General features: G+C 43.4%; 1 protein-coding gene across 2 annotated transcripts; it reads right to left on the bottom strand.

Moving 5' to 3' along the window:
* Positions 1-9: 9 nt before the first annotated feature.
* Positions 10-27638, bottom strand: arhgap20 (Rho GTPase activating protein 20). 2 transcript variants are annotated; one of them, XM_053877035.1, is made up of 15 exons: positions 27338-27638; positions 24878-24963; positions 18592-18771; positions 17550-17699; positions 17065-17106; positions 16138-16222; positions 15976-16053; positions 15553-15619; positions 14653-14859; positions 11442-11632; positions 11157-11321; positions 10114-10223; positions 9834-10023; positions 5013-5127; positions 11-4140 (listed from the first exon to the last, which is right to left on the bottom strand). In XM_053877035.1, the coding sequence occupies exons 1-15, from the start codon at positions 27428-27430 to the stop codon at positions 2552-2554; spliced, it is 3348 nt and encodes a 1115-aa protein (XP_053733010.1). In that variant the 5' UTR covers positions 27431-27638; the 3' UTR covers positions 11-2551. The 2 variants fall into 2 exon arrangements, with proteins under 2 accessions (XP_053733012.1, XP_053733010.1); XM_053877037.1 differs by lacking the exons at positions 24878-24963; positions 27338-27638 and adding an exon at positions 22291-22392 and having other exon boundaries at positions 10-4140.
* Between the last annotated feature and the right edge of the window lie 361 nt (positions 27639-27999).

The raw sequence follows: 27999 nt of genomic DNA, 5'->3' as shown, positions 1-27999 counted from the left end.
ACAAATAAATTGTTGCAGCCTCAGTCACGTCTGCGTTCAGGGTTACACAAACTTCGCCTCCACTTGCATTTTCAGAACGTGCTACGACCCTCCATTAAATTACATAAAGGCACAACCTGCTGTTATTGAATTAGCATGGAAGTATGGAAACAGCCCGCCTTGCAGCATTACATTGTTTTTCATAGTCATTTCAATAAGGCAAGTGAATGTAAATGAATAAAACTGGACCACGCTAGCGCGCATGTGAAGGCTCCAGGCCTGCAGCCCTACCAACTCTTTGCTTGGAAACATCACAAACACCAAACCACAATCTCATTAAACAAAAAATTGAACTGGAAAGCAGGCCGACTTGGTTTTATAGACGCTGTAGCGCTTATGCAACAAGGTTCTGTTACATCATCAGAGCAACTTACATCTGAGTGGAACCTGCAGACTGTCAGGCCACATCAGACGTATATTTTAGTGTGATATGCTGCTGGAGACCAGATACACTTGTGGAGATATGTGGATAGTTTTGTAATGGCAACTTCCCTGTCTGTTAAACAAACTGAGACCCTGCACTGCTCAGTTTCTGCTTCCAGTTGGACTGATAGTCACCGGCTGTAAATCCAGCTTCACAGGAACGCTTGAGGTGAGGAAGAGGGAAAACTTCCCAGCTGTAAATATCTAAATTTGGTTTATACTCATAAGTCAACTGGCTTAAACAAGCCGCCGCTAGATGTCATTGACGGCAGTGGAAGTTCACCCGCGCCAGGTAATGTTCAGGTCCGTCATTGATGATGCGCTCTTGCACATGCTTTAGGCATGAGCACAAAAAAAACGACATGCAATCAAATCACTTAAATAATGAATAACTTCAATGACCAAAAAATATTGTCCTTGTGTATTTAACATCACTTGATGACAACTTTTGAGCATCATCCATGTGTAGAGTGGCACAGTGGGGAGACGGTCCATCTTTTGGCAGGACAACCTACTGCTTATCAAAGGAGTGGCTTGAAGACAATCGTGTGACTCTCCTAGTGGGGTCAGAGCTAAACCCAGTTCAGGAGGGGTCAGGAAATGGCTATGCACCAACTCTTCCCATCCAACCTGATGGTGGTTGAGGTGTGCTGAAGAGAGGTACCCCATAATCACCCCGTGTGCTTGATACTTGCACACAATTTGTTCCACAGACAGCTCACTGAGTGCAGCCCCATGGTATAAGTCTACCTGCTAATTATTCAGTTTTCAGTTCATATGATGCCGATGTTGGTAAGGACGGAGTGATTACATAGACAGATCTTCATGAACACTTTTAAGAACATTTATTAAATCATTGATATTTTGCTTTTAATGGGACAACAGATGTACACAAATGTACAAATGGTGCGTTTGTAGCAAATATACTTCTCTATAAAGACAGCAGCAGGAGCAGCATGTACAAAAATACACTTCGATTTTTTTGTCTTTGATAGTTGATATTATATTATATTTGGTATTTGATATATCTGTGTCATAAATATGGAGAATGTACATATGAAACCTAAAACATGGTAATGGAAATATTAACATGTAAAATGGTCAAACACACACACCACAGAAAGAAGTGCTAGGAAGCAGGGTTCTCCTAAAAGTCACAATCCTGCTCTGGTTAACCACTCACATGGACCTGGCTCCTTCCCAATTCGGAGGGAAATAATAAAGAGGACGACTTCCTGTACATTTAAATTCAGCTCATAATTGCACATAGTTGACATTGCAAATGGGAACGAAAGCAAAATGACACATCAGTGAATAACAAAATATTTTTCAAAACTTACATTACATTATTATTACAATTCAGCACATACTGGTCAGATGACAGGTCACATGCCTTTCCCTTGGCATAGCTCCATGAGTGTCATGCAACAAGAAAACGGTATTTTCTGAAATTCCAATTGCAAAATGAACCTCATGGTATTTTTAAGGTCCGAATTGGCAGAACACTGTTGTGGTTTGCCAACAGAGCTGGCTGTTCTGGTGCCCAGATGTCCAGGTGAAAATAAACAACCCAGTTTCTTTATGGTCTTTTCTCAACCGGTGGTTCCATCCTGATCACACAGCAACATTACAAAATATGATGCAGCATTTGATCTGGATTAGAACTGACAACCTGACACGTTTTCGTCCACCACAGCCATGTGCTACTTTAATGGTACAAAACAAATCAGGATGAGCTTGTTTCCATAAAAACGCCAACCGCAGGAAGTGCCTCAATACCTTGTAAACACAGTCGCAGAACTAATCAAACCCTCATTCTTATGTTCCTGCACAACTTCAGGACCAAGTTGTTTGACAACCACCAGATTAAGTCATGGATTCAATCCTTTTAGGAAGGAAGTAGGGTGAAGTAATGTTGGACAGAAACAGTGTGGCCAAATGCCACGTCACGAGCTAATGAGGAAGAGGAACAAATCCATCCTGAGGCTGGCAGGAGGTTGAAATGTTAAACACTAAATTTATAATAAGACACGTAAACCTGAAGGCAGACTGTACAAAGTTATAGTACAAGTACTGTAAAACTTCTTCTTTACACGTACGACTCTTCAGCAAAAAACAGCTTGTCAAATTCATCCACCCGTGGCTCACTGCACTGCCGGCTCTGCCACTCCCTTTTTCCCTGAACTATGGCCAGTGCCACCTCCTGACTCCTCTGCAGGCACGTTGATGTGTCTATGTTACCCTGTGAGGAAAAGTAGTCAGTGACAGTCCTGGTGGAAGAAGGCGAGAGGGAGAAAGGGGGAGCTAAGGAGGCGTGTGTGAGATCAGGATCCAGATCTGACGACTGACGTCTTTTACAAGTGTGAGGTCTGTCCAAGGTGCAGCTCTTGGATGGTTTGGAGTGCTGAGTGGCAAACTCCATCTTGGTAGGTTCAGATGCACAGCGAGGAAGGGTCTTGCTTCCGTTGTAGCCCTCCACAGTCAGGGTTAAAGAATGCGATTTCTGTTTTTTCAGGACCAGAGTAGTTGCGTTTTGTCCATAAAAAACACCCCGTGGAGGTTGCACTGGCTTCTGTGTGATCTCACTCTCTGTGTGAGGCTCAGAGTTCTTGGTCGGTCTAGCAGGGCAGGTTTGATCGTGAAGCAGCCTGAGTTCTTTGACTGTCAGAGGTTTCTCTAAACCCCTGTAGAAAGGGGAGTGGTTTTGCTGTAGCTGCTGCAAGGCCTGTTGGTAGGAAGGGGGGCTGCTGGCCCTCCGTTGGCAGTTTCCATTAATGTCCAAGGTGTCCTTTGTGGTGATGCAGCCATTTATGTTTGGGGAACCTTTTCGCTTTTCCTCGGCTGCATTTCCATTTGACTGCTTGAGTGACAGCCGACGATCTTTTGTTAGCCATGTGTTAGGATGTGCGCCGTGGGAAGGAGCTTGGTTGGTCCGGGGCGGATGAGAGCGTAATGCTTCCCTCAGCGGAGGAGAGCTTTTTGGAGAGAGATGGGCTTGTCCAGAATGCAGATATGCTGTGTCACCTGATGAATGCCCTCCATTGGAGGTGCAATCATTGGAGTACTGCGAGAAGGCCGAGTCTAAAGAGCTTAGGGAGGAGCCTGTAGGGGACGTTGCAGGGGACGACAGGCTGGAACAACTGGCATCCAGTCGCAGTGGCGGTGGAGGTGCGTGCTTCAGTTTCCTTCGTCCACCATTTATCACCTTGGACAGCCCAGTTTTGTGTCCATTAACGTTCTCCTTGACCTGAAGAGCATCCATCCCCTTTGTTAGAAATACCTCATCCTCCTGTTCCTCTCCTTCACCCTCAATGGCAGCATCGTAACTTGCTTTCCTCTGTGACGCACAATGTTTGTCAACTGTCTTTGTGCCAGAAGGTGGAGAGCTGGTAACCTCTAACGCTGGTTCAGAACTTCTCCTCAGCCTTCTGGGACCCTGGGACAAGCTATGCGACTGGCGGCCACGAGCCTGCCGTACTGCAGGGTTGAACCTTCTGGGTCTTGCCAGAGGAGGGAGCTGCAGAAGCTCTGTCTCAGGATCTGAGACTGAGTCAAAGCTGCGGCTGTCTGCCTTATCGAGCAGAGACGGCTGTTCCTGGTAGGGCGACTCCGGGTCATCGTTCAGCTCGTTCTCCAAGCTGTCATAGGAAGAATCATTCATCTGGAACGATGATGCATCTAGGAAGAGACGGACGACAGCAAATCATTAAACAGAGGAAGAGAGAGAGTCAGGGCAAATGACACTGTCTTCCTCAGGTTTGACCAAGGATTCACAGAACTTGAACTGACGGCTGAGTGAAACAAGTGCACTCTGAAGGAAGTGGCCTCCGAGCTGAATGAACAAGGTCTCGCTTCTCTGCTGGAGACGAAGAAAACAGAGGACAAAGGTCGCCTCTGCAGTGCACTCCTTGGCCCTCAAGTTATTTATAGCGCGAGGAGGAAAGTTAGCCACTTTTATGAAAGGGGAGATTCAATGCCCCCTCAATCAGCACCTGTGACCCTAGAAATCACTGAAATTACCGGGTCAGTCATGTGACCCCAATCAAGGTTTCTGCGGGACACACACGCATGGAAGCAAAGAAGGGCACACTTGAACAGGCCGGAGACAATATTGGATGAGCGTGTCACCCAAGCCTGGCAACCACACACAAGGCCAGTTGGTTCCATGTACACATTAACCATGGGCCGTCCAAGATGTACTGCACCTAAAACACTGCCATGCCATACATTATTACTGTATTTAGAAAAAAGGAGTAACAAAGCGTTTGCATAATCTACCATTTATACTACTCAATCATTTAAAACAGGGGTCACCAAACTATTCCACATTGTGCTTGATTGGTAGGAACAAAAACCTGCATCCACTGCTGCCCTTTCGGGAACAGTTTGGTGACCCCAAATGTAGATCGAAACTGTGCGAAAAGTCATGTCTGCAGCCACTTCCCCAAAACCTCTCGAGTGCCACCAGCTCCCATCAAACATTAAACCAGGTTATTGACTAAATTGAGACAGAAAAAGTGGAGATAACAAGGGATTGACTGGATGTTCACCTGATCCGTGGTCACTGTTGCTGCTCTTAGGACTGTGGGCCTTAAACAGTGAGGTGACGTCTTCGCCCAGAAGGCTGCTGCACTCCTCGATGAGGAAGCGGACCAGCTCGCACACCTGCAGGCGACGGGAGAAGATGTTTACAAATGCTGTCATCACATCGGATCACCTCAGTTGGGGTTCTGTTTTCCTCATGACTGTAGCATTGTCCCGCTAACATGTTCAATTCATTCCCTGCTCTCTTTCGTGGTTCCCTCACCCTGACTCCTCAAAACAAGTTGAGTACATTCTGGTGAGCGATAACTATAACCCGAATGAAGGTCTCACTCCCATCGACAATTCATTATCTTCTTTGACAACAGAGTAGCACAAACATCGTATCATGTGTTCAAAAAAAACCTTTATGAATGACATCATTTTAAATTGACTTGTAGTTTAGCTTGTAGCCACATGTCAATACAGCATTCAGATGTTGCTCAATATCACAACTGAGTCTTTTACAAAATCCTGACCTAAATATTTTTCTGTAGCCCGCATTTGCCCCATTTTTAAAGGAAGATGTCATCCAACTCCCACAGCACAGTGAGCATACCAAACTGACCAGGAATACATCAGACTCTGTCTGGTTAATGTCCTGATAATGATACATGACTTCACGCAACGGTTTTTATTATGACTCAAGTTGCTGCTGGTAGAACTCGAGAAGTGAGGAGGATTATCTCCTGGCTGATAGTCTCATAATTCCATCCTCCTCAGCTGTATGTGCGACTCGTTCAACATCTCAAGTCCCTCCAGGTGGTTATGTGTTTATGACTTGAAATCTGTCATTAAATAAATCTGGTCAGGAACTAAACAGGCAGAGAATTTAAACAGGCAGAATAAACTCCTGTGACAAGCCCTGACCTAAATAGTTCCATTCTCCCAAATTGTGGAACAGTTTTGCGAGAATCTGGCGGCCATGTTTACAAATGACTAACTTTTCCTGTCGTGGAAACACAACAGAGACCCAGAGACTTGAAGACTCCCTTCTTTGTTTGTTTGTTTGTCAGGCCAGATGTTGCTCACATGAAGTGATGTGATGTATAAAAGAAGGACCGTCACCATGACGAGATGCCTCCATGTCTCAGTGTTGTGGCTTAGGTCATTTTATTTGGATGACTCTTGGCATTCTTAAAATTCATGGAATTGCTGTGTTTCATTATGTTTTATGCAACGTGAAGCCAACTGCGTCTGTACAGCTCTCAGGTCGTCCATCCAGACCAGAACCTCCCATCACAGGAACAGCTTCTTCCCCTCAGCCATCAGAATGTTACATTTGTGATCAGTTATTTTATTTATTAAGGGCACTTTATTTCGAAGCACTTTCCTAGTTGGTGGGACCCCCACTGACCATGGCAATAAATTCTATTCTGATTCTGATTCTCTTGACACTTGGCTATGGATGAGGGTGAAGTGGCCAACATGGGGCACCTATTCTCTGATCGCCACTCACAACCTGTTGTTTGTGGCACCAATTGCAACACAATTGTATTTGATCACAAGCTACATAAATGATTTTAAATAAACAAATATAATTTGTAATGTGAAAATAAATGCCTGTACGTATTTGCTCATATTTTTTAAAAAACATTTACCTTCTTACTCATCTTGTATGGCCACTGGTCATGGGGCCTTTTAGGATTTAAGTTACACTACATTTCCGTCACATTGTTGCAACTGTGAAACTATTGCTAACTACTACGGGAAAGACGACTCTCCAAGAGGTCGCTTTGTTTCTTAAAGGACTCTTTCAGTTGTTAGCGGAGAACAAATGCAGAGAAGGTAATGAGGCTGTGAGCCCCATTCTGCACTTAAATTGGATTAAGAAGGACTTTTACTTGTCTCAAAGACCTCCACTGATGGTCAGCATCGACTCACATCACGACACCACACATCTGTTTTCCATTTCTTCTGACCTGTTTCTTCACCACCTCGAGTGGTTGGTGTGCATTTTGTATAGAAATAGGTGAGTGAAGGACAACACAACAAATTGAATTGTAAGCCATTTTATAAGCATTTATGTCAAGAGTTAATTTTGTCTTCACTGAACTCCAAATCAAACTGCAGTTGTTGAAGCTGTTAAAGTGAGATATAAAGTAAAATAGGGATTAAGGGTCCAGTTTAAATACAGATATCAAGAGTAAATTGTTGCAATCTAAATGTGCCTGAAAAACAATGTTCACTCATTCACCATCATTATCACGAGTTTTGAGGCCAGCTTCTGAATATGGCTTCTGTCCATGGTCTGGTCACTGAAATACTTCAACTGAATCAAAACAACAAGCTAGCTTTCTGGACCACATGCATCTCCACTCATGCTGAATCTGTGGTCGACTTCTCATTGATGCAGCTCAGCAGTGTGATGGGTCAAAACAAGTCACATACAAATTAATAGTGGCATCTAAAGACCTCTACGCTGCAGTACATAGTGACCGCGATGCAGAATACTTACAGTTGATCGCAGTTGATTCGACTTTTCTTTTTCTAGAGTGTTCCAGGGTTTTCTTCATCCACTCCTTCACCTTTCCTGCCATCACTCACTTAGCATTCCTCCCTGTCGGTCAGAGTGAGCTGCTACGTGAGCCGCAGCACTGTCAGAGCGAGCCCTCAGGTGTTTCACAACACTTTTACGAATCAATCCATCAGCAGCCACGTCGGACCCAAATCTCCATCGAGTCAACGAGACGTTATCGCTGACTCTATCTTAAGCGTTTGGGGAAGAAATGAGCTGCAACAAGCCAAACACATCTGCCAGATTTAGGTCAGGACACCAAACATTTCTCTGTGGGATGCACGGACTATACTGAAAAAAGGATCCATGCATCCGTGTCATGTCTGCGCTAGTGGGTCATTTGAAAGAATTTGAGGGGTCATCAGTCAGGACACACACATCTGAAAACTATTCCAATCTGCCCACGAGCATCTGTTTCGCCTCTCACTGCACCATCTGATCACGTCGCTGGCATGAAGAATAGCATCAACATTCCGGCGGCACAGAAAAACAGCGTTTTTACAATAATTTCTCAGTCTGCTTCCATCTGAGGCTGTTTTCGTCCCAGAAACCCCAAAGTAACCAAGTAGCCAAAAGCATTTCAATTATGCAGCCTGACGGAGGGAGGGGTGCAGAAATGGAACCGAATTGGCTGAGACTAAAAAGTCACGTGTCTCAAGTGGAAGTGGGAAGTTGCTTTGGGACTGTTGTGTTGAAATCTTGCTCTTTTTGTGATGTTATTCAGCCAGATGAAGTCGCTCAAACCACACGCAAGCACCACGAAAGTGTTGTCCCCACTGAGAAAGATGTTGAGCCACTCCTGAGTGTTGACGGCATGTGTGTGCGCGTGTGCTGTACCTTAACGTACTGCAGTGGAACCAGAGTGTTGATAGCAATTCAAGTAAAAAAGTATGCAGTGGAACCACTATACTGCTCTACTGAACAATAGATTTTCTTGCCTGTGTTTGTGTATGTGTGTGGTAAACCAATAAACCTTAGTGACCCCTGACTGCTTCAAAGAATGCCAATAATTATGCTTTTCAAAAATCAGCTGTCCCTCAATGACCCAACTCAACCATTTTTAAGATCTTGTCTTTTTCCAGAAATCCATTAATAACAACTTGCGTCCCGTCTGTGGCTCCGAAAGATGTGTTTTCCTTTAAAGCCACAAAATGTACCCAGCTTGTTCCTGCCAACAGCAATAAAGCAAAGCTGTTTACAACACAAATGTCAGAATTTCATGCCAGTGAGATACACGCGTACCCATGTCCTCATGGGAGGTCATGGATGGAAATGTGTCTTGTTGTTTCATTACAGTGTTCTACACTGAATACAGCACTGCTTGCTAGCCACACAAACTTCTGATATACACGATTCATTTCTTAATCACTGACTTATTTTAGCCTACTTTTTATGCATTTTTGAAAGGAGAACAGCTGTGCAAGTCCATCCTTAGTCATGAAAATGTGAACAACCCCTTTCATGGTTTTTGCTGACTGTGGAGTCTCTCAAATTATTTGACCTGAAACCTTTCCTCTTTCATTATTGTTTGTCATTTTATTTTGAGACTTCTCTGTATTGCAATTTGTAGACACAATACAGTGTGAACTTCAGTCGGGAATGGAGTCAGACTGGAGTAAAACGGGATGGCTGCTGAAGCGCAACAGAGTTGATATGAAAATCTCATATCCAGAGAATCTGGATATCTGTCTTGGCGGCACGTGGCGACAGCCAAGCAATACCATAAGCTGACCAAACAAGCCACAAACTGTGTGTTGTGTATCCAGGTGATCCATCAATACCAGCACGAAGTTTAGCAAGAAGAAAAAGACCAAAGCAGGTTTCATCAAATGCTGACCACTGCTGGAATAAGTTGACAGTAAAAAGGAGTCGGAGGTCACGGCGGTCATGACGTTGGGCTGGAAACATTTCCGCTGCAGTCCTCAAAGGATTCATAAGTTTTGCTCCTGACAGACTTTAAGTGAAGACGTGAACGTGACTGCGCCTGTTTATGTGTGCGTTGGTCGGTAGCAGCTGTGTGTTAGTGGGTCAGCTCTTGCTCAGGGGTCAGAACAGACATCCTCAGGGAAGCCTTCACCAAGTTGACAAATGGCTGTCCACCGGCGATAGCAGCAGCGTGTCTTTGAAGGTATGTGTGTGAGATAAGTGTGTGTGTCTGTCTGATCACGTACGTCACACACATTTGCTTGGTCTACCCTGAAATGTGGAAATTCCTCAAAGTTGCATTAGCCTCCCCACCAGGATTTGCCCAAGACTTGGGGTTCTTTCTCACCTTTTTGGTGCCTTCACCCTCCATCTCGAGCGTGCTGGGCACAGGAGCCCAAAGCATGCTGGGAGCAATGCAGACAGACAAGTTGAATGCATTCATCTGGTTGTCGAGGGCGTTGCCATGGATACTGTGCAGCACTGAGATGACATGCCGTAGCAGCTGAAGGTTCTCGCTGGGAAGGAGGCGGAGCAACCTGGAGATGATGATGGTGACAATGAGGAATTGTGAACACATCATAAATACAGAGGAAGCGTCATCTCAGGGCCTTTGGGAACTGCCGTACCTGTGAACAGCTTGAGTCCTGTCCTCACCTCCGTCCACCTCCATCACATTCATCCACTGATCGTAGAGATCCGAGCACAGCAGACTGCCAGGGATGCTACGCAAGAAGTCCTGAGTACAAAAAAAAAAAGATGATGTCCAATGAAGATGGCGAGCAGCAGAAAAACACGCATTGTTGTAGCAATAAGCAGAGGCAAGTTAGCTATTTTAGGTTTTCACAATGAACTTTTTCAATTCAAAGTAGTCCCAAAAGCATTTACACAATAGTAGTGCAATATGGCCCTGCACTGTTTGGCTGGCGCTGAGTGAAGTTTGACCTCCTCTTGAACTTACATACATCAGGATAAGAACAGCAGGCAAATTTAAAACCACCGGTACTGTCACACTTGCGCTTTGAAACTTCTTTCAGAATCCTGCTGTTTAATCTGAATTGTTGAATATTTGGAGTCAGAGAGTTCAGGACAAGTCAGTGCAAGGATTTGTGTTAGTGCAGCTTGAAGTGTGAAAATGTCTGTACACGACTGTTGGTGCAAAAACTTGCCTTGTTTATATGTAACGCAAACCAATGTTGGGTTTTGCATCATGTTCTGCTTCCTGCACTCTTCAGTTCTTTTCCTAAACTAAACAGTTTCCAGCCGCCAAGAACATTTCAGGCCTGGTTTGGAGCTTCAGATCAATAGTCAACAGTTTTCTTGATGTTAAATTCAATCAAAAGTTGAAGACTAGGGCTGGCATATTAGTTTTCCAGAGGGGCTGTAGCATACCTGGGAGACTATTTGAAAGGTTAGTAAGTAACTCAGTGTGTTCTAAGATCTCATCTGAATGTGAAGAAAGAATCACTGTGTGATGCAGCGGAGTTTCAGCCTTGATGCTGAACAAAGCACCTTGTGTTTTTTTTATGTGTGTGTGTGTGTGTGACTGGCGATCTGCCTGGAGACAGATTATCCTGTCTAGACTCCTGTGACACTGGACACACATCAGTCGCTCTCGGACAAGTATAGACGACGAGTGTCTGCGGAGGGTCAAGTGTGCGTGTGTTGCTACCTTCAGGACAGCAGCAATGACGAACACAGACTGGTGTGTGATCTCTGGATCCTCCACTCCTGTGTCAAGTCTGTCACGCAGCTCCCGGCAGGCTTTGGCCCCTGCAGACCTTCTGAAGACACCACTCGTGTACGGTCCTTCCATATACAGGAACACCAACATGTCCTGGACGGAAATTGAAGTTACGTCTTCTTCTATATATACAGAGCGAACCGTGAATCATCCCTTGACCCCACCAGACAAGGTGATATGACCCCTGCTCCTGTCCTCCGTCATGTGTCTTACCATTACAGGCTTGGGCAAGGCGGTGTTTTCAGAGCACAGGGAGCTTAGAGGTCTTCCGAACAGCTGGCCCAGCGTCGGAGAGAGCGATGTGGGGGACAGTGGCAGACCGTCCAGCTGGCTGTTTGAGCCTTTCCAGAAAGGCCAGTTGATCAGTGACCGCTTCCTCTTGAAAGTCTTCTGCTGACCCGGCTCTGCAGAGGGACAGAGGAACAGGTCAGAAAGCTGCTGAGGAAGCCAAAACTACTGCGTGCTTTAGTGTTGTGCAATTTAATTCACAGTCATGTGATTATGTGTTTTATAAAGGAATGGCCATTCCAAATAACTGCAACTCCTATAAGGGTCGCTCGATCCAACACCAGGACTTTGTGAACTTGTTAACTGTCATTTCAGTGGCACCCTGCACTTCTGTAGTATGGAGGCCAAACACAGACCAAATTCACCAATAAATACACCATGTGTCTAGAGTAACATGGATTTGCTGATGCTTTCAGGTGCTCCTTGACGACTGGAGAGACTAAAAACACTTGAATTGCAGTTGAAAACAAGGGTGTTCCAGTGATGCATGAGTCATGCTGAGAGGGAGCGGGAAGATGGGACAGTGGCGTAGAAAACCAAGTTGCGTAGTAAAAATGATGATAAAAAGCAACATTATTTTAAGTGTCAGGAGCAGTAGATAATTGCATGACTGAAGTAAGACTCACCTTCATAGCCTGTGACATTTAAACCCTCTGTGGACCAATTGTAAAAATTATTCAATTGTAATTTAACATGGCCAAAAAAAACAATGAATATGTAAAAATAGGCTTAGGTGGATGAGCCGGACGAGGATTTTGAAGGTGGTGACGAAGGCTGAAGCTTAAGAAAATTCAAATATAAAATAATAAATAAAATAAATATACAATAGAACTGCATCAGTCAGTAAGACTCAGATTAAAATTGAATGATGCATGAAGAACATGTTTACAGATCTGAGGTCATGTTCATAAGGTAAATACGCATCACAGTACACTATGAGACACATAGGTGAGCAGTTATTGTCCCATAGGTGTGTGTGTGTGTGTTCATCCACGCGTGTGAATGCTCCTATACAAGCACGTACAGAGGTCTGTGTGTTCTCTGTGACATAACCACTGTTACAAGACAACATAGCATGTGTTCATTGACGCACAGAGTAATGTGAATGAGCAGAAACCTATGCTATTAACTAACCTGTGGAGTGCTATTGGGGAGTGAGGAAGACCCAGCCACTAATGTCATATTTAGATCTCCTTTCCATTATTTTTCAAAATAGAACATTTTTCACTGCAATATGCATTCTTCACTCTGTTATTCTGAGCATGTATAAATCAATATATGGGGTTACATATGCCACAATGTAGATTAGATGGCCATTGAACTTCACATCGTCCCACAGAGAATATGTCTTAGATCCAGACATTGTGACTCTATGTTCAGTAATCATTACAAAACAAATTCCACGAATAGCAGTTAATGCTAGGTTCACTTTCTATAGACTTCAATGCATGGAGGAGGGTAGCCCTTTGAACTCAGCATCGACGTTAAATTACAGTACATTTTCCTATTCATTGGGGAACATTTGCACATCTTTTTACCAGCACAAATCGAAGACAGTGCTGACATCAGCACATTCCCAGAAAGAGGCCACCTGAGGTCAGTGGAAAAACTATTCAACATTATAGAATGTTACACATCTCAGACAGTGTGATTTATAACCCAGGGTGGGACTCTCCAAACATTCTGAGGCCTTTTTCAGAGGGTGGAGAATCCAAGCACCTCATAAAGTCAGCAGCATACTGAACATACATGTCATTACTTAACAACCCGCAGCGTCACACACAATACAGTGTGTTCTGGCTGCTATCAACAAACCACCTAAGTAGGGGTGTGCTGTTTCGAAGAGTGCTGACAGTTTTATGGTGTCAAAATCATTACAGGTATTCATTACCTTCATTTCTTTTCAATCCATTCTGCGTGCATCTTCTAATGCAATGTGTATTTGAGAATTGTGCAACACATTCTTCACATATTATACTACATTTGGAAGCAACTGAATTCTGAAGACCATTTGTATGTTTAATAGACTACAGAGCAAACCAGCTCTGTATGGAAAATCAAAGGTTTTAATCAAACTGTAATAAACTCGCTGCATAAAATGCTAAACTGTATTTGCTGCGACCACATCTTGCCAGTGTCCACAGGGAGGCCGCTTGGCCTCAGGGCTAGCTAGCACTGGGCGCCGAGCTTGCGACACAGTGACCACTGATTCTAGCTTACGGGTTGGATATGAGTAATTAAGCCTGTGGCGCTGGTGCGGTGGCGTTATGTAAGACAGTTATTATTCAAAACAGAAGAATCTGCGGCTAACAATGTGGCTGGCAAGCTGGAGACTCCGCGACTGGAAAACCCTCGTTTTGTCTCTGTGCTGTTTCCAGCTTCCCTGCCATCCCAACTCATCGTGTTTGCCTTTCTCTTCCTTGTCTTTTGTATTTTCTGACGTCCATTTCCCAGTTGCCTGCTCGGTGAATTCCTGGCCTCTCTGTTTCACTGGATTGTTTCTCTTTCCCTCTCCTTTGGTGACCTTCAGACTCTCACAGCAGCGCCCGTGTTATCTCTTTCACTTTCCATCTTCCTATTCTCACAGCCTTCCTTACCACCTGGGCATTTCTTCTCATTTGGACTACACTATTTGTGTTGTTGTGATGGTCTATTAGAAACGATCCCTACTGCAACCCCGGCTCAGTTGAAAACCATCTTCCACAATGACAGTCTTCTTATTTAACATCTTGACGTTCTGTCAGACCACACACGGAAGCTCAGTGGGCAACAAATCCTGACCAAGTGCTTTCAGTTCTGCTTGTTAATATCCTTTTCTTCAGCCTTCCGCTTCTGGTTTTAGACTTCAGTGGAAGGCCTTTATGAGCAGACAAATGTTTGTGCTATAAATGTGTCCAGCAGTAGATAAGCAGTACCTGCCTTTGAGATCGACCAGTAGATCACGATCAATGCAATGATCACACCTAAACTGGATAATAGATTTTATGGAATAAATGTTGCAGTTAATGATTGGAAGGATGACATCAAAATAAAGATCCTAATACAACAGATTTCAATAAATATCCATGGCAATGTACTTGCTCCAAACAATGAGCAGTTTTTTTGTGGGGTGGAGTCGGTGTTGTGTTACTCTTACCTATGAGGGCGGTCTGCCCAGGATCAGCCTTGCTGGACTTGAGAATGAACTGACACTGTGTGTCCGGAGGGAGACACTGGTCCAGCAGCAGGACCCCAGGACAGTCAGTGGGAGTGACCTGGTCACAGCCAGCTCCTCCAAAGCCAGCGCCGGCGCTCCCACTGTCTCGGATGTGGCTCATCTTTATGCTGAAGGGAAACTCGTGACCTGAGTGAACAAAAAGGTCAGGGTCCTGAGGTCAGAGGTCATAGGGTCTGGCATGTGCAGAATGAGACACGTGTTGTACGAGCAAAGGAGGGGAGAGCTGATCGCAGTTGTGGAACAAAAGGGACGGCGGATCAGCGTGAGCTCCAGAACAAAGGGTGTTAGCGCAGGGACGGAAATGCCATTGTGACATAATATGAAAATCAACCGCAGTAAAACACTTCCAGATGTTGAAGCAGCTGAAACACTTGGGTCAGGATTGTTCACTGCAGCTCAGCGCACTGCTTTCACTGTCAGTTGGTAATAAAATCGTAATTTATATAAGCCATTAGGGTTTGGTGTATGTCATGGAAATGTAGCCCAAGGGAAGATTAAGGATTTGACCACCAAATACATGTGCAATAGAGAAAGGTGTTAACTGGCTGAATTAGATTTAATGATTCTAATCCTGACGTCATGCGTGTGACTTGAGTGCAGGGTGGGGTCAATGCAAGTTGTTCTCTTTACAGATGGATCCTTATATTAGTGTATTTGTATCTGCTACTGCCGTTAGCTTGTCCACGTGCTTTTCAGGATTCTTCTGAGGCGCAACAAACATATTAATGTTACATTTTACTCTGCACTGATGTAGAATAACAAGTGAAATTGATGTGTGACTGGAGTAAAAATAAGGTTGAGAATAAAGGAAATACTCACCAATGAGTGGGTAAGGAGGCTCATCCTTGCTAGAGTTCACCCACAACCGGTAGTCTTTAACACAACCCTGAAAAATAAGTTTTACTCAGATTTTTCACTTCTGATTTTGAACTGGGTTGATTTTCAGAATGACTTTTAGAAATCCTCAAAGAAGGCAGCGGGCAACAATGGTAGCGAGTGCGTATGTTGCGTAGCAACCACCAAGCACTTTGAAGGACAAGCAGCGTGAAGGATTTTACTCAGGATTTATTGAAAAGAAAATGCACTCTTTTATGTGTTCAAATGGGTCATGTTCAAAAAAACACCTGACAGAATAGACAATGTTTCAAAATTAACTTTATTGTTGCTCAAATGACCATTGGGTGAGAATGAAATTAAGTTATAGGTTTGATCATGTGACACAAAAGCTTTCTAAACACTCACTGATATGCCAAACTGCAGGAGAGCCATGCGGATGACGTCTGCTGTCGTGTCTGCGTTGTTGACAGCCAGCGTCTTGGCCTGATGGAAGAAATGTTGGTCACTTCTGGGAAATGTCTGATGAGTCAGCCAAACCACGTGACTATCAAGCCAGAAGAAGCTTACATAAGCACAATTTCCAATGTCCTTAGCAAATATCTTCAGCGGGATGGTTTTGGGGTCGTCATTCTCCTTCCCCTCGTTGAGCTGCCTGTGAGCAGCACACAAAAAGAGAGATTAAAATTACAGTAGTGGCGATTATACAAGTTACTCTTGGGTTAAGTTGGTCAGGCTCCGGTCCACATGGTCCGATCAACATCCCTAGAGCCTTCTGAGCCATGACTCTGATTTGTTAATGGGTCCATCCTTATTCTTGTGCTCCGTTTGCTCATAAACACCTAAAGCCAACTACACCTGTGTACTAGGCCACCATCAGTTCTGTGACCCTTTTGGGCATCTAAAGTGAGCTTGTATTGTAGTAGGCGACGGGTTGTATTTGGTTGTATAGACATGATGAATTATAGTGACAAAACCACCACCTTACCACAATGAAATGGGTGTGTTGAGGTTTCTTTGAGATCCAATTTAAAGATAAAACTCTGACACTTTTTCATCATTTGTTATTGTATTTGTCTATTTCTAATATTCTAATATTTATTCCTATGTTTAATGTCCATATATTAAGGGCATGAATTAATGTATGCAGTTTGCGAACTTGTCTAATGATGGACTATGTGGCATTTTAGCTACTTCTGAGACACTGTCATATCTTCTCTTGTCTTTTATTGTCTCTTATGTGTGGTTGCTGTGACAAAATCCCCACTATGGGAAGAACAACGTCTATCATCAAAGGGCTTTCGTGTTGTTACATGTTACATGAGTCATACATATGTGACAGTGAGTTTGCCTCGTTTTCGTCAACCGTTTTTGCAGAAATATAAGAGGTATACATAATAAACAATCCAATTTGAGTCCTTTTAATGTTTTAGGCCTTCCTGACTGAATATTTTCCATTTTATTATGTCTTCCATTTCATTGTGGAAATACAATTACCTTCTGATCAAGGACAGCCACTTCTCCTTCTGCTCTTCGGAGCTAAAATGGAAAGTTGAAATATGATTAACCACACTCAGAGAAAATGGCGCCTAAGACATGAAGCACTGTTGCTCTGTTACATAACCCAAGCTGAATAAAAACCCGCAGACAGCGCCTCAAGCGATGGTTGGATTCCTGCTGATGGAAAACATTGACTGTGTGTCAGGTGTAAATATACGGGGGGATTGGCTGGAATGTATGTGTGAGTGCTCCGCTAAAGTGTGTGTTCGGTTGCCTTCAATGCGGTTGGATTAGCGACGACGTCATGCACTGCTGCACTTAAAGCTTCAGGTCTGATTCTAAGACCTTCATATCCCACAGATACATTCTGGAGTGACTCATGGAGGAATTTCAAGGAATGGTCCTACTGCCTTAGGTTATTTTAAGGAGAAGAAGCAATCACTTCTATGACGTGTTGGGTGAAGATGTGTGTGGTCATGTACCTGAAAGTGACCACGCAGTTGCATGTTGGCCAGCCCATGACGAAACTCCTCTCGGTGCTGGTGCTTCCTTCACATACCTCCTCCATGCAGTTTGCCGTCCACATCTCACACACACGCACCTGAGCCTTCACCTTAAAATTAGTCGAAGACCTGAGAGAAAAAATTCAATTGCATTAACAGTTTAGAAATGATGTAGTAAAACAATATAACTATCACTTTGTTACTCTCTGGCATTTGTTGCCAAAGGACCATCTTATGCTCGCATGGTTGAGACACTTGCAAAGCTTTGAAAAATGTTTGTTGATGTTGCTGCGCTGTTAAAGAGAGTCTTAATAAGGCCACCGCAGAAGTATATTGGTTTTTTTTTAACTATAAAAGTACTTCATCATTATCCTCATTGATCAATCGATTACATTATGGCAAGAAGTGCCAGTTCCTCAACTTTTTTTGGTGCTGTGACAGAAAAGCTGGTGTTGGTGAAAAGGGCGAGCTATTTCCAGAGTTTCAGTGGAGGCGCTCGGTGTGTCTACCCACCGTCTGTAATTATAGAGGAAGCGACTCGGAATGAACACATGTCGGACGAAAACACACACACACACACACGCATGCCAACACACATTCCTCTCACTGGCCGTGTGTTCAGCCCGATCGTCATAAATCCAATTATAGAGTGGGCTGCTGGTGCTGTGCTGCCTGGCACGTTGTCCAGGTTGGACCACAGAGGCCCTGCTGTGTATGAACTGTGTACAGTGAGTACACAAGTTAAATCCGGACATGAAACGCACTCAGAGTTTCCATTTTGATGCATGTTTTGCCCAGTTTTTAAAACTGGGCGTGGAGCAGAAATGTGTTTGTCCACAGAGGCCGGAGCAGCTTTGATCCAGACCAAGCTTCATATGGATTTAATTGATGGGGGAATAATTACACAGTGGGATGGGACATGACAGAGGAAATGTCGGGGGAAAAGCCAGAGCTTTGACTGCCAGTCTTCAGTAAATGTAAAGAATCTTAACATTAAGTTAATGGCACTAGAAACACATACTTGGCCTTTGTGACGAGTAGAATGTCGGTGAAGAGGAAGAGGTGCCTCTCCTGGGTCTGGAGGCCGGTCTTGAGTTGCACCTGTGCGTGACCAAGGAAGAGTCGGCCAGGACACTCGGCCAGGAAGGCCTGGACAAGCTGACACGACTCTGGGTTGACAGCCGGCGACAGGCAGCATTCCCTGCAAAGACAGACATAAGTCAATAATAATCCACAGGAGCAAATATGGCAACATCATTAACAGTGTCATCAAGAGATATAAGTTCGGACGCAGTCGGGAGAAGAAAAAAAAGGTCAGATTTCAGATTAAAGTTGCTGAAAAATAAGTTTTACTTGAATTCTGTGGTGTAGCCACAAAAACGCTATTGCAGCACAAAACATGTTCAAACAAGATGGCTCCTTATCGGAGACAAAACTAGGTAGCAAAGATGGCAGGGCATGTGTGCCACACAGTGAATGAGAATGACTTTTTTTGCAGGAAGAGGAAATAGTTGGCATCTCCATCCTTTCCTGTTTACACGAGTGACCTGAATCTCTCCGCCTGGCGTTTATCTCTCGGCTACGCGCGCGCGCCTTGTGTATACAAACAAGCAGAGCGGCTGTCACGCATGTACACACCCACCTCTGTGACAGACAACATACACAACAGTTAGAAGCAAGCAAGCAGCAGCTAAATTCCAAAAACAGTCTGACTGGATGCCACTTCCTGTTGTCATGGTTCCATTTCAATATGTTAGGTAAGTGAAGCGTGACATCATTAATCAGTGATGAACGGACAACTATGCCGAAGTTGGCTCTCCATCTGAGTGGTCCCTTTGTGCGACTGTCCAGATATAGGTTGACATTCAGTGAGTGACCGCTGTCTCTGTCCAATTACAGCTTCCATGAAATGATGATGACAGAAAGTGCATCTATTTTAATTTGAAGAGAGGAGAGCCACTCTTCTTTCTGCATTTCCCTTAAGGGTTGGTCACAGCAGGTCAGTCCCTGTGTTTAAAATGTCTTGCACATCCTCTCAATTCCTGACCATCTTCTCCTTTACCACACTCATGAACCTCATCGGTTCCTCTTCTCCTTTTAAACTGGTGTCTTATTCTCTAACATTCATCATCCAACAACATGCACACAGTCGCTCCACTAAACACATCCAAAATGTCCGCCTCCCTTTCATGAGGCTTATCCTTTCTTTAACTTAATTCACTTCATCTAAAAAAAAAAAAAACACAAAGCAGTGGATTCCAGACTAACTATTTTTTTAACTGTATAATCAAAGGTCCATCACATATGATTCAAAGGTTCAGCTGCTATATCCATGTTCATCTTGATCTGATAAAGATGTGTAATGGTCAGGGTCAGATGGACGGAAATCCGATCGTGTGTTGGGTAAATGAGCTTTTATTGAATCCTCCACCAAACTATTTACGGGATGTTGGGACAGGATATTACCAACAATTTTCGAAGCGCGGGTAAACATCCTGAAGTATGAATTTGCAGACAGAATACATTCAATTAAAGAAGAAAAAGAATTCTTCCACATACATCAAGACAAATCTCCTAACTCAAACCGATCCAGGGCTCCATTCTGGACTAGTAACATTAAGCCACTGCTTCTCTCTCATGACTGGCAGAAGGATAGTATTGGTGTAAAAATACAGAGCAGCACTCAGAGATTTCGACTTGAACTCACACCACTAATGAGGATAAGTGTCACAAATTCCCGCTGTGCTTATCAACAGCTTCCATCCTCGTCTGCTCCTATTATCTGAGCAAGTCCGGGAAGTCACCCAGCCAGTGGAGGCCACACACTCACACACTGCACACGGACAAACCTCCCAATAGAGCCTCTGTTCACTTCCCACTGCCCCGAAAAGACGCGGCTCTTCGGTATTCACCACACATCTCTCTTGCTGAATGTGAGACTGACAGCTGCATCCACCATCCTTTGAATCTGATGGATGTGATGCTAATGGCGCTATTGTTCATCATGTGATGTTGATAAATCGAGTGTCCCCTCCAAGCCAACATACATGAGCATCTTTGTTCAGATTCGGCTCCGTGGGGCGAGCAGTTGACTTTTGGGGAGCGGTGAATCACAGCATACTAATGCCACAATCTAATGAAGCAGCATGGGTCAGGTTAGTACATCCAGGCAACACAATATATCTGCATAAATCCTGCTGCCATGTTCAATTTGGGGCCCTTTTTTTCACCAACCATGACAGGGAAAACCTTTCCATTAACCAGACTGACTATGACTGGAGCTATTCTAAGAAAAAATGCAGCTTCACTTCAACCATGACTACTTCAAAACATGATATCGCCTCACAGCAAGAACATCACATACGGAGTTGCATGTTTCTCCGGTACATGAGAGGCTTTTATTTGGGCGCTCCACCCACCGTCCCCAAACATGCAGATGTTATTTAGTGAGTCTAAATTGTCTGTAGCTGTGAGTGGTTGCCCTGGATCTGTCAGTTCTCAACAATAACTAAATAAATAACATTCATTTTAAGGTTGTGCACCTACCAACTGAACATTTTGACAGCAACACACTGGGTTGTGAATGTGTTTCAAACGCAGTATGAAACAGCAATGTCTTTCTTCCTCACATTATCACATGACAGTAGACCCCTCACCCAAGCTTGGCCATACTATTTCCATAATGCAAACGAGGATGTCGGCTTCTCTGGCTTCAGAGGAAAACTCTGAATAGCCACAGATGACACAGACTCACACGCGCCCACACACCATGAGGCCAGAATAGTGAAACTCTAATGACCAGCGGCTATGGGCCATGATGGTCTTTACAGACCTCATTATTATAGCTGCAGTTGTCATTTCATGCAGTTGAAGGAAGAAATGTCCTCACATTTATTGGCAGTGAGACAATAACTGTCACGTTTGGGTTTAAAAAGATGATTCCAAACACAGGTGTCCTCGTAGGTGTTGCCCACTCTCACAGAAGGCTTCATTTATATTTGTGTAGTGCTGTTCTGTCGAACTCTGCAGAACTCTTCCTGACAGTTAATAAAAGTGTGAGGTCAAAGGTGTTGAGCAATCACATGCTTTCCTGCAAATGGCACCTTGATTCGCTAAAGGTGGGTCAGGTCTGAAGTAAAAACCCATAATAAAACCACAGTGTGCTCTAAAGGCTAGAGGATAATACCTCTAGATGAGGTGTGAGTGTGTGTGCGGACGGTGTGTGTGGAGGTGATGTAAGTGGCTGAGCTAAAGGCCAGAGAGCTTTTCAGCACCCCTTGGCCTGATGGGAAATGCAGAGTGAACCGTTACTATGAGTGAGTCTCCCGTTTCAGTGGAAAATATTGCTCAGTTCCTCAGATGAAAGTTGGTTATTCATAGTCTTACTCAAGCCGCTGCATGTTACTAAAATAATGTCCAACTCAGCAGTGGCAGGTCTCCTCAGATTGACTCCTTCTTAAAAGGATCAAGCAAAAAATAAGACTAAATCAGTGCAGACGTGGTGCCTTGAGGTTGGACTTGAAGTTTGAAATGTTGGAAAAATCTGGAGTTTATATTCTCATCTCAAATGTAAGTCGATATATATATATATATATATATATATATATATATATATATATATATATATATATATATATATATATATATATATATATATATACACACACAACACAAATAATCATTTGTATTTTTTTTTTTAAACATTGAAATAGTGACATACCAGATCCATCGCATATATTTCCACATGGTAAGGTCAGTCAGGCGTGGAGCAAGGTAACATGAAGGCGTGAACTTTCCCCTGACTGAAATTCCAAGTAAACATTTAATATCGCACAGTGTCTTTGATGATGCATTAAAGCGAGCGTGACAGTCAGTCATACGTTGCGAATGGCCAACGTCATTAAAGGACTAGATACAGAGCAACAAAGAAACATATGTACATATGTCGTACATATGACCTCCTTAAAAGGAGTAGTAGAGTAGTCAATTTTCCATGCCAGACTTGAACACACCACTGCACGCACTGGAGCGATTATGACGTCAGCCGCCGCGTTAGCATGCTAGCATATAGCCGCGAAACTGCTCTTTGGACCGACAGGGGTTGGACAAAACAGTAAAACTCTACTGAAACGACAGCCAAGCGCACCAACAAGGTGGGGATCGTTGGTTTAAAAAAAAAAAATCCAACCAGAAAGTTTGCTCAATGGGCACAACATGTTTTCCCTTCAGTAAATCTTGCAGCACCAAATCTTTTTTGCGTTTTCATAAAGTGAAACAGAGAGGTTGCATTTTTCAGTATATTCTATGTAAGAAAGCCAATACCTCTTTGTGCCATTTTCCAGGTAGTGCGTATTGGTACGGTACTAGTTGAAATGTGAGTGGTATCCATCCATTACCAGAAAACAAGAGTCATATAACATAGTAAAGTCACATTCAGTCATGCCATTCAAGTTCTTTCATGCATTACTCATCATAGTCGATAAAAGTTGACTTGAATAATGAACTAATACGAGATCAAGCCGAATCCGTCGTCTACATGGGGGGCGAGGGGCAGATATTTTCACCTTCACTCTGCTCCTTTTCAATCCTTGACAGAACACGGAACTTGAAGAGTTGTACGGATGCGGATAAGTGAGCGTCTTCCTAAAAGTCTTCAATTTGGGGTCCATTCTAACATCTTAATGGTCACATTTGATTGTACTCTATTAATGCGAGAAATATATCCAATTGTCACTGCCAAAACACAAGAGCAATTTTGGGTTGGAAATTTCTGCTGCCAAACAGCGAGACCCAAACCCTGCAGTCACGGGGAATTGAATGAGTAAGTACATAACTGTGCTCAGCTAAAGATGACATTATGATCCCAAGTATCAACAACATCACTGTGCTGTATTTAGTATTAAAATGTCTGATAGACGCCTTTAAAGAGAACTGCAGCTTCCTCAACTATCCCCCATAGAGACATCCACAAAGAAGGTGCTGACCCTGTATGACCTGTGGACTGGCGCCTACCACTCCTGTCACAATGTCAGAGGTCAAGGGGGACAGCTGAGACGCTCTAGCTCTGGTTGCACTCTGGCAGCAAGACTCATCACACCATGTCCTCATTTGCACCAAAAAAAATTTGTTACTTACGGAAGTCCTATCCACCTTCGAAAAAATATGAAACTAAATTATACGAAGCGTTTTAGTAACACTAGTACCACTATGACCCTCTGGTGTCTTTCTGACACGGTTAGAGGAATAGGAAGCGATTTGTGTGATACTACTGCGAAGAAAAGTGGGATAACATGGTCGGGGAAAACTTCCAAATCCCTGTTGAGCCACAAGTAAGCACAGGGATCTGAGTTTGGATGACCCTGTTAAAACGTACTGTAAGTAATGTGAATTTATACCATAAACTACAGAGGCTGTCTTGTGCTCCTCAGTCTTGACGTCTCGACAATCTTAGATTGATATACTGAACAAATTCTGAATGTATTCGCTCAGCATCATCGGGCGACGAGTGGATGATAGATATTAATTTCCTTGTCATTGGAAGTGACTAGGAAAGACACAGCTAAAAACAATAAATATACCTCTTGGAAACAACAGTAATGAGGCCAGACTCGAATAATGTTAGAAATAAAAGTAATGGGGAAAAGAAGAAGAGAAAGACAGCCATTTAGGTTCATGGAAGTGATAAAGAAGGATGTGAAGAGGATCAGTGTGACTGGTGAGGATGATCAAGCAAGGTAAAGTTGGAGGAGGCTGAATTGCTGTGGCAACTGCAGATGGGAAACGCTCAAGAAGAGGAAAACACTTTGCAAGGTAGTGCCTAAAAACAGTTCTAGTTGTGAATAGGGAAGGAACAATGCAATCCAGCTAGATCAGTTATGTAGTCTCCTTTGCAAAAAATGTTTATGATACTATATTTGAGACGTTTTCATTGGGCAAGCATGATCATGAATGTAAACAAGTTTGGCTTTTGACCTGACCAAGAGTAGACACATGATTGTTAAAGCTGACCTCTTTACTTCACAGGAGCTTAATCTTTTATAGCTCTGTTTTGTGTGTTTTGGACAGGAAATTCTGACGATTACTGTGCTGTTTTTTAAGGAAATTCATTGTACAAAAATGTAGGTCACGACTACAAATGAGTGGTGGAAAAATGCAAGCACCGGGACTAAGCTAAGGTGAGTTGATACTGTTGAAAATGATTTTCATGAGAAACATGAAATAAATCATCCAAACCACAGCCGATCTATTTGGCCGTGTGTCCATGGATGGACTACCATGGATGTGTGCGTGTGTGAATCACCTCATACCTGGATGTGCTTTTAGACCTGGTAAGTGCTTTACTGATGACCAGTGAGGGAGCTGACTGCCGTCTCTGGGCCAGCGTCTTCATCTTCTGCACAGAGAAAAAAAGCCATCGGTCAGTTCAGTTTCTACAGAACATGCTACCATTTGGTGACACTCATCAGAACACCCTCACGATTAACTAAACCTTTTGTGTGAGCGTGAACGGGGAGGAGGGTGAAAGCTTTTTGAGCACAAATTACCTTTGATCAACTCAGAAACAAAGCAACAGAGTAAGACAAAGGGCTTCAGATGTCACTAGCTATTAAAGCAAGCACAAAAACTGAACTGGACTTGTTTCACTATTCAGACAATCAAGGCAATGTCTTCCATTGCAACACATCAGATGCTGAGGAATTGACAGCACACAATTCTTCTGCATTCATGTGCCCTAAGTTAGAAAACCAATTGAGCAGGATTTTCTAATGTTCAGTAAACTGGGGTCCAATTCATTGTTTCACTCAGCAGGAACATATCTGATCTAAAGGCTGATGAATCAATAAAGTCCTGTTTTTCATGTACATTTCCTCATAATGTTGCACTTCCAAGTGTTTCAAACACAGCAGACAGCATGATGAAGATCAGTGATGATGTCACAGCCATGAGTGTTATTCAAATTATTCTCATTTTTAACAACCTCACGATATAAACAGAAAAGATAAACTATAGACTAGAAGGGATATCAGTTCTGAATGCTTGCCTCACTTCCTCGCGTACGTATTAAACTTTACAAGCGTGATTCAGATATGATACTTAAAGCTGGTAGTTGAGACAAGACAACAATGTTAACTGAGATTCAGAAGAGTAGAGCAGGATGCTGAAAAGAGTCTCAGGTCAGCTAAGTAATGGCTAATTGAATAAAATCACTTTTATATGGTTCCTTTCACTGACCAGTCATCCCACGGCTCCTGGTGACGTGGAATTGCTTGCCACATGACGAAAGAGGAATACAAAGGCCAACTATGATTTGTGCAACTGCATTATTGCATTGACATTTCAATTTATTATCACTTGAATTTAAATGATTTATTCCACTACAGATAGAGGACAGAGCAAATGAATAAAGTGATAAGATTACAATATGAATGGATGAAGATAAAGCACATTTAATAGCAGGAAAAAAAAAACAGATTTACTCAGGATCTGTACAGATGAATGTTTTGATGTGACAGTTTATAAAGAGAGGGAGGACAGTGAGGTGGTGAAAAACACAAGCGGACTACGAGGGAAAAGAGGAAGCAAAGGAACCGCTTCATGATGGAAAGTGACGAGAAAATAAGGAACAGACGGAGTGAAGAAACACATCCTGCAGTTGCACAATCCCATGGCCGATCACGTACTGTAACACAGTACAATGGAACGCCCCTCCACTCACTACGTCAGGAATACTGGCGCCCACCACATGTATTCCTTCTGACCCCCACCCCAGTTTAAAACATCGTCCCGCCTTCCAACCGTAATTCACCATCCCAAATCCAATAACACCCAGCTTCCTGATGTCACTCTGGTTGAGGATGAGATATGTTGTCAATCACTTCTGAACACTTCTACTGAATAGTCAGGTGAACCCTGAAAAATCCATTGATGCAAGTTCTTGCTTCTATGTGAATCGATTCATTCAGTGTGCATTCAATACAGTAAACATTCAGCAAACAGTCACATTTTTACATTAAGATTCAAGATGACCAAGTAAGGCTTTGCTAGTTTGGTTGATGCAGTTCCCTTTCTACCTGGACGGGGGCGCTCTTTACTGCTACATCAAAACCAGTGCAGTTTCACGCGGCGCAAATCTGGTTTGACAAAAGTCAATATAAATGACAGTCACGTCTACAGCGATAACGGTTCCATTAACATATATGAGGAGTTTATTTGTCTTCTTTATCAGTGAGTTCAGAGAGACAAGTCGGCACAGGAATGTTTCCTCTGTCAGCTTGATGACTTCTGTCTGTCCGATCTCTAATGAATCACTACCAGCAAACACACGCACACGCACACACGCGAGCAGAGCATTTGGATTAAGTGGCTGAAATATCAATACCATACGTAAATAATAGAATTTGAATATTAAGGTCTACATTGTGCAACTAATCGCAAAAGACAAAAGCGAAATCACATCTCATTTGATAACGTTATAAATGCTGCTTATAAAAAAATATGCATCATTAAATGGTGAACATTTAGCGGAAATATTTTGTTCACTAACGACATTTTATTCAGGCATATTACAATGCGAATACGTCTAATTGGTTAATGAGCGGATTTTTTTTTAAATGAATTAATGCTATTTTTGTGGCAAATGAAATACATAAGAAAAGCCAAATCAACTGCATTTGGAGAATGGCAACGCGTCTGCGCTGCGACCAAGCGCACAGGTCATCACCGACCCAGAACCCGGAGCATCAACATGGGGAGAACCACACCGTTACCTTTTTGTTGTCTGGAGGTGTCTTGCTCTCGCCAGCCAGAGAGTCGGTTCGGTTCTGTCCCATATTGCCTTGCTGAGGTGACATGCTTTCCATCAACACCAAATAAATCCACCGGGCCGAGCGCACCGGGAGTCATGTGTTCCCATGGTACGGAGGGTAAAGTTCCGACACTAGCCCGTACAGAGCTGCAGCCGAGCCCGGGCGCGATCCATGACAGCTAAGGGAGATCACAGAGGAAGCCTGTGAGGACGATCTGCCACGACCGTCTCTCTGAGAGTCTGGGCTACGCCTGAGAGTCGGGACTGGGGCACCCGCGATTGACGCGATGAGCCAAGTTGCCGGAAGTTAGACAATCAACATCCGGTAAGACCCTTTAAAATAAAACTATGTGCGCGGCAAAATATACGCGAAACCCAAACATCACTCAAATGTGGGACATTAAATGCAAACGCTAAAATTACCTGCTTGTACGAAAAACATTGAAGAACTAATTGTGACAAATCGATCATACAAACAAGTTATTTTTTTCCCCCCATACGTGGCCATGAGGAAAACAAACACCATGAAGGACGAAAAAGAAAAGAAAAATAAAATCGTTGGTGCTTACTGATTGCGATTATTTTTAAAATGCTCATCTATACACGGTTTTCCTGTTTTCAAAA

This window comes from Synchiropus splendidus, chromosome 10, assembly GCF_027744825.2.
Source record: "Synchiropus splendidus isolate RoL2022-P1 chromosome 10, RoL_Sspl_1.0, whole genome shotgun sequence".
Classification (NCBI taxonomy): Eukaryota; Metazoa; Chordata; class Actinopteri; order Syngnathiformes; family Callionymidae; genus Synchiropus; species Synchiropus splendidus.
The sequence above is the reverse complement of the archived record's forward strand: the minus strand, read 5'-3'. Positions and strand labels throughout refer to the sequence as shown.

Bases quoted from the DNA above. Each gene is read 5' to 3' on its own strand.
- arhgap20 (XM_053877035.1), bottom strand. From the start codon at position 27,430: ATGGAAAGCATGTCACCTCAGCAAGGCAATATGGGACAGAACCGAACC. The intron at 17,107-17,549 runs GTACATGACCAC...TTTCCATTTTAG, and splicing joins AACTGCGTGGTCACTTTCAG to CTCCGAAGAGCAGAAGGAGA. The intron at 11,633-14,652 runs GTAAGAGTAACA...GTCCCTCTGCAG, and splicing joins TGGGCAGACCGCCCTCATAG to AGCCGGGTCAGCAGAAGACT.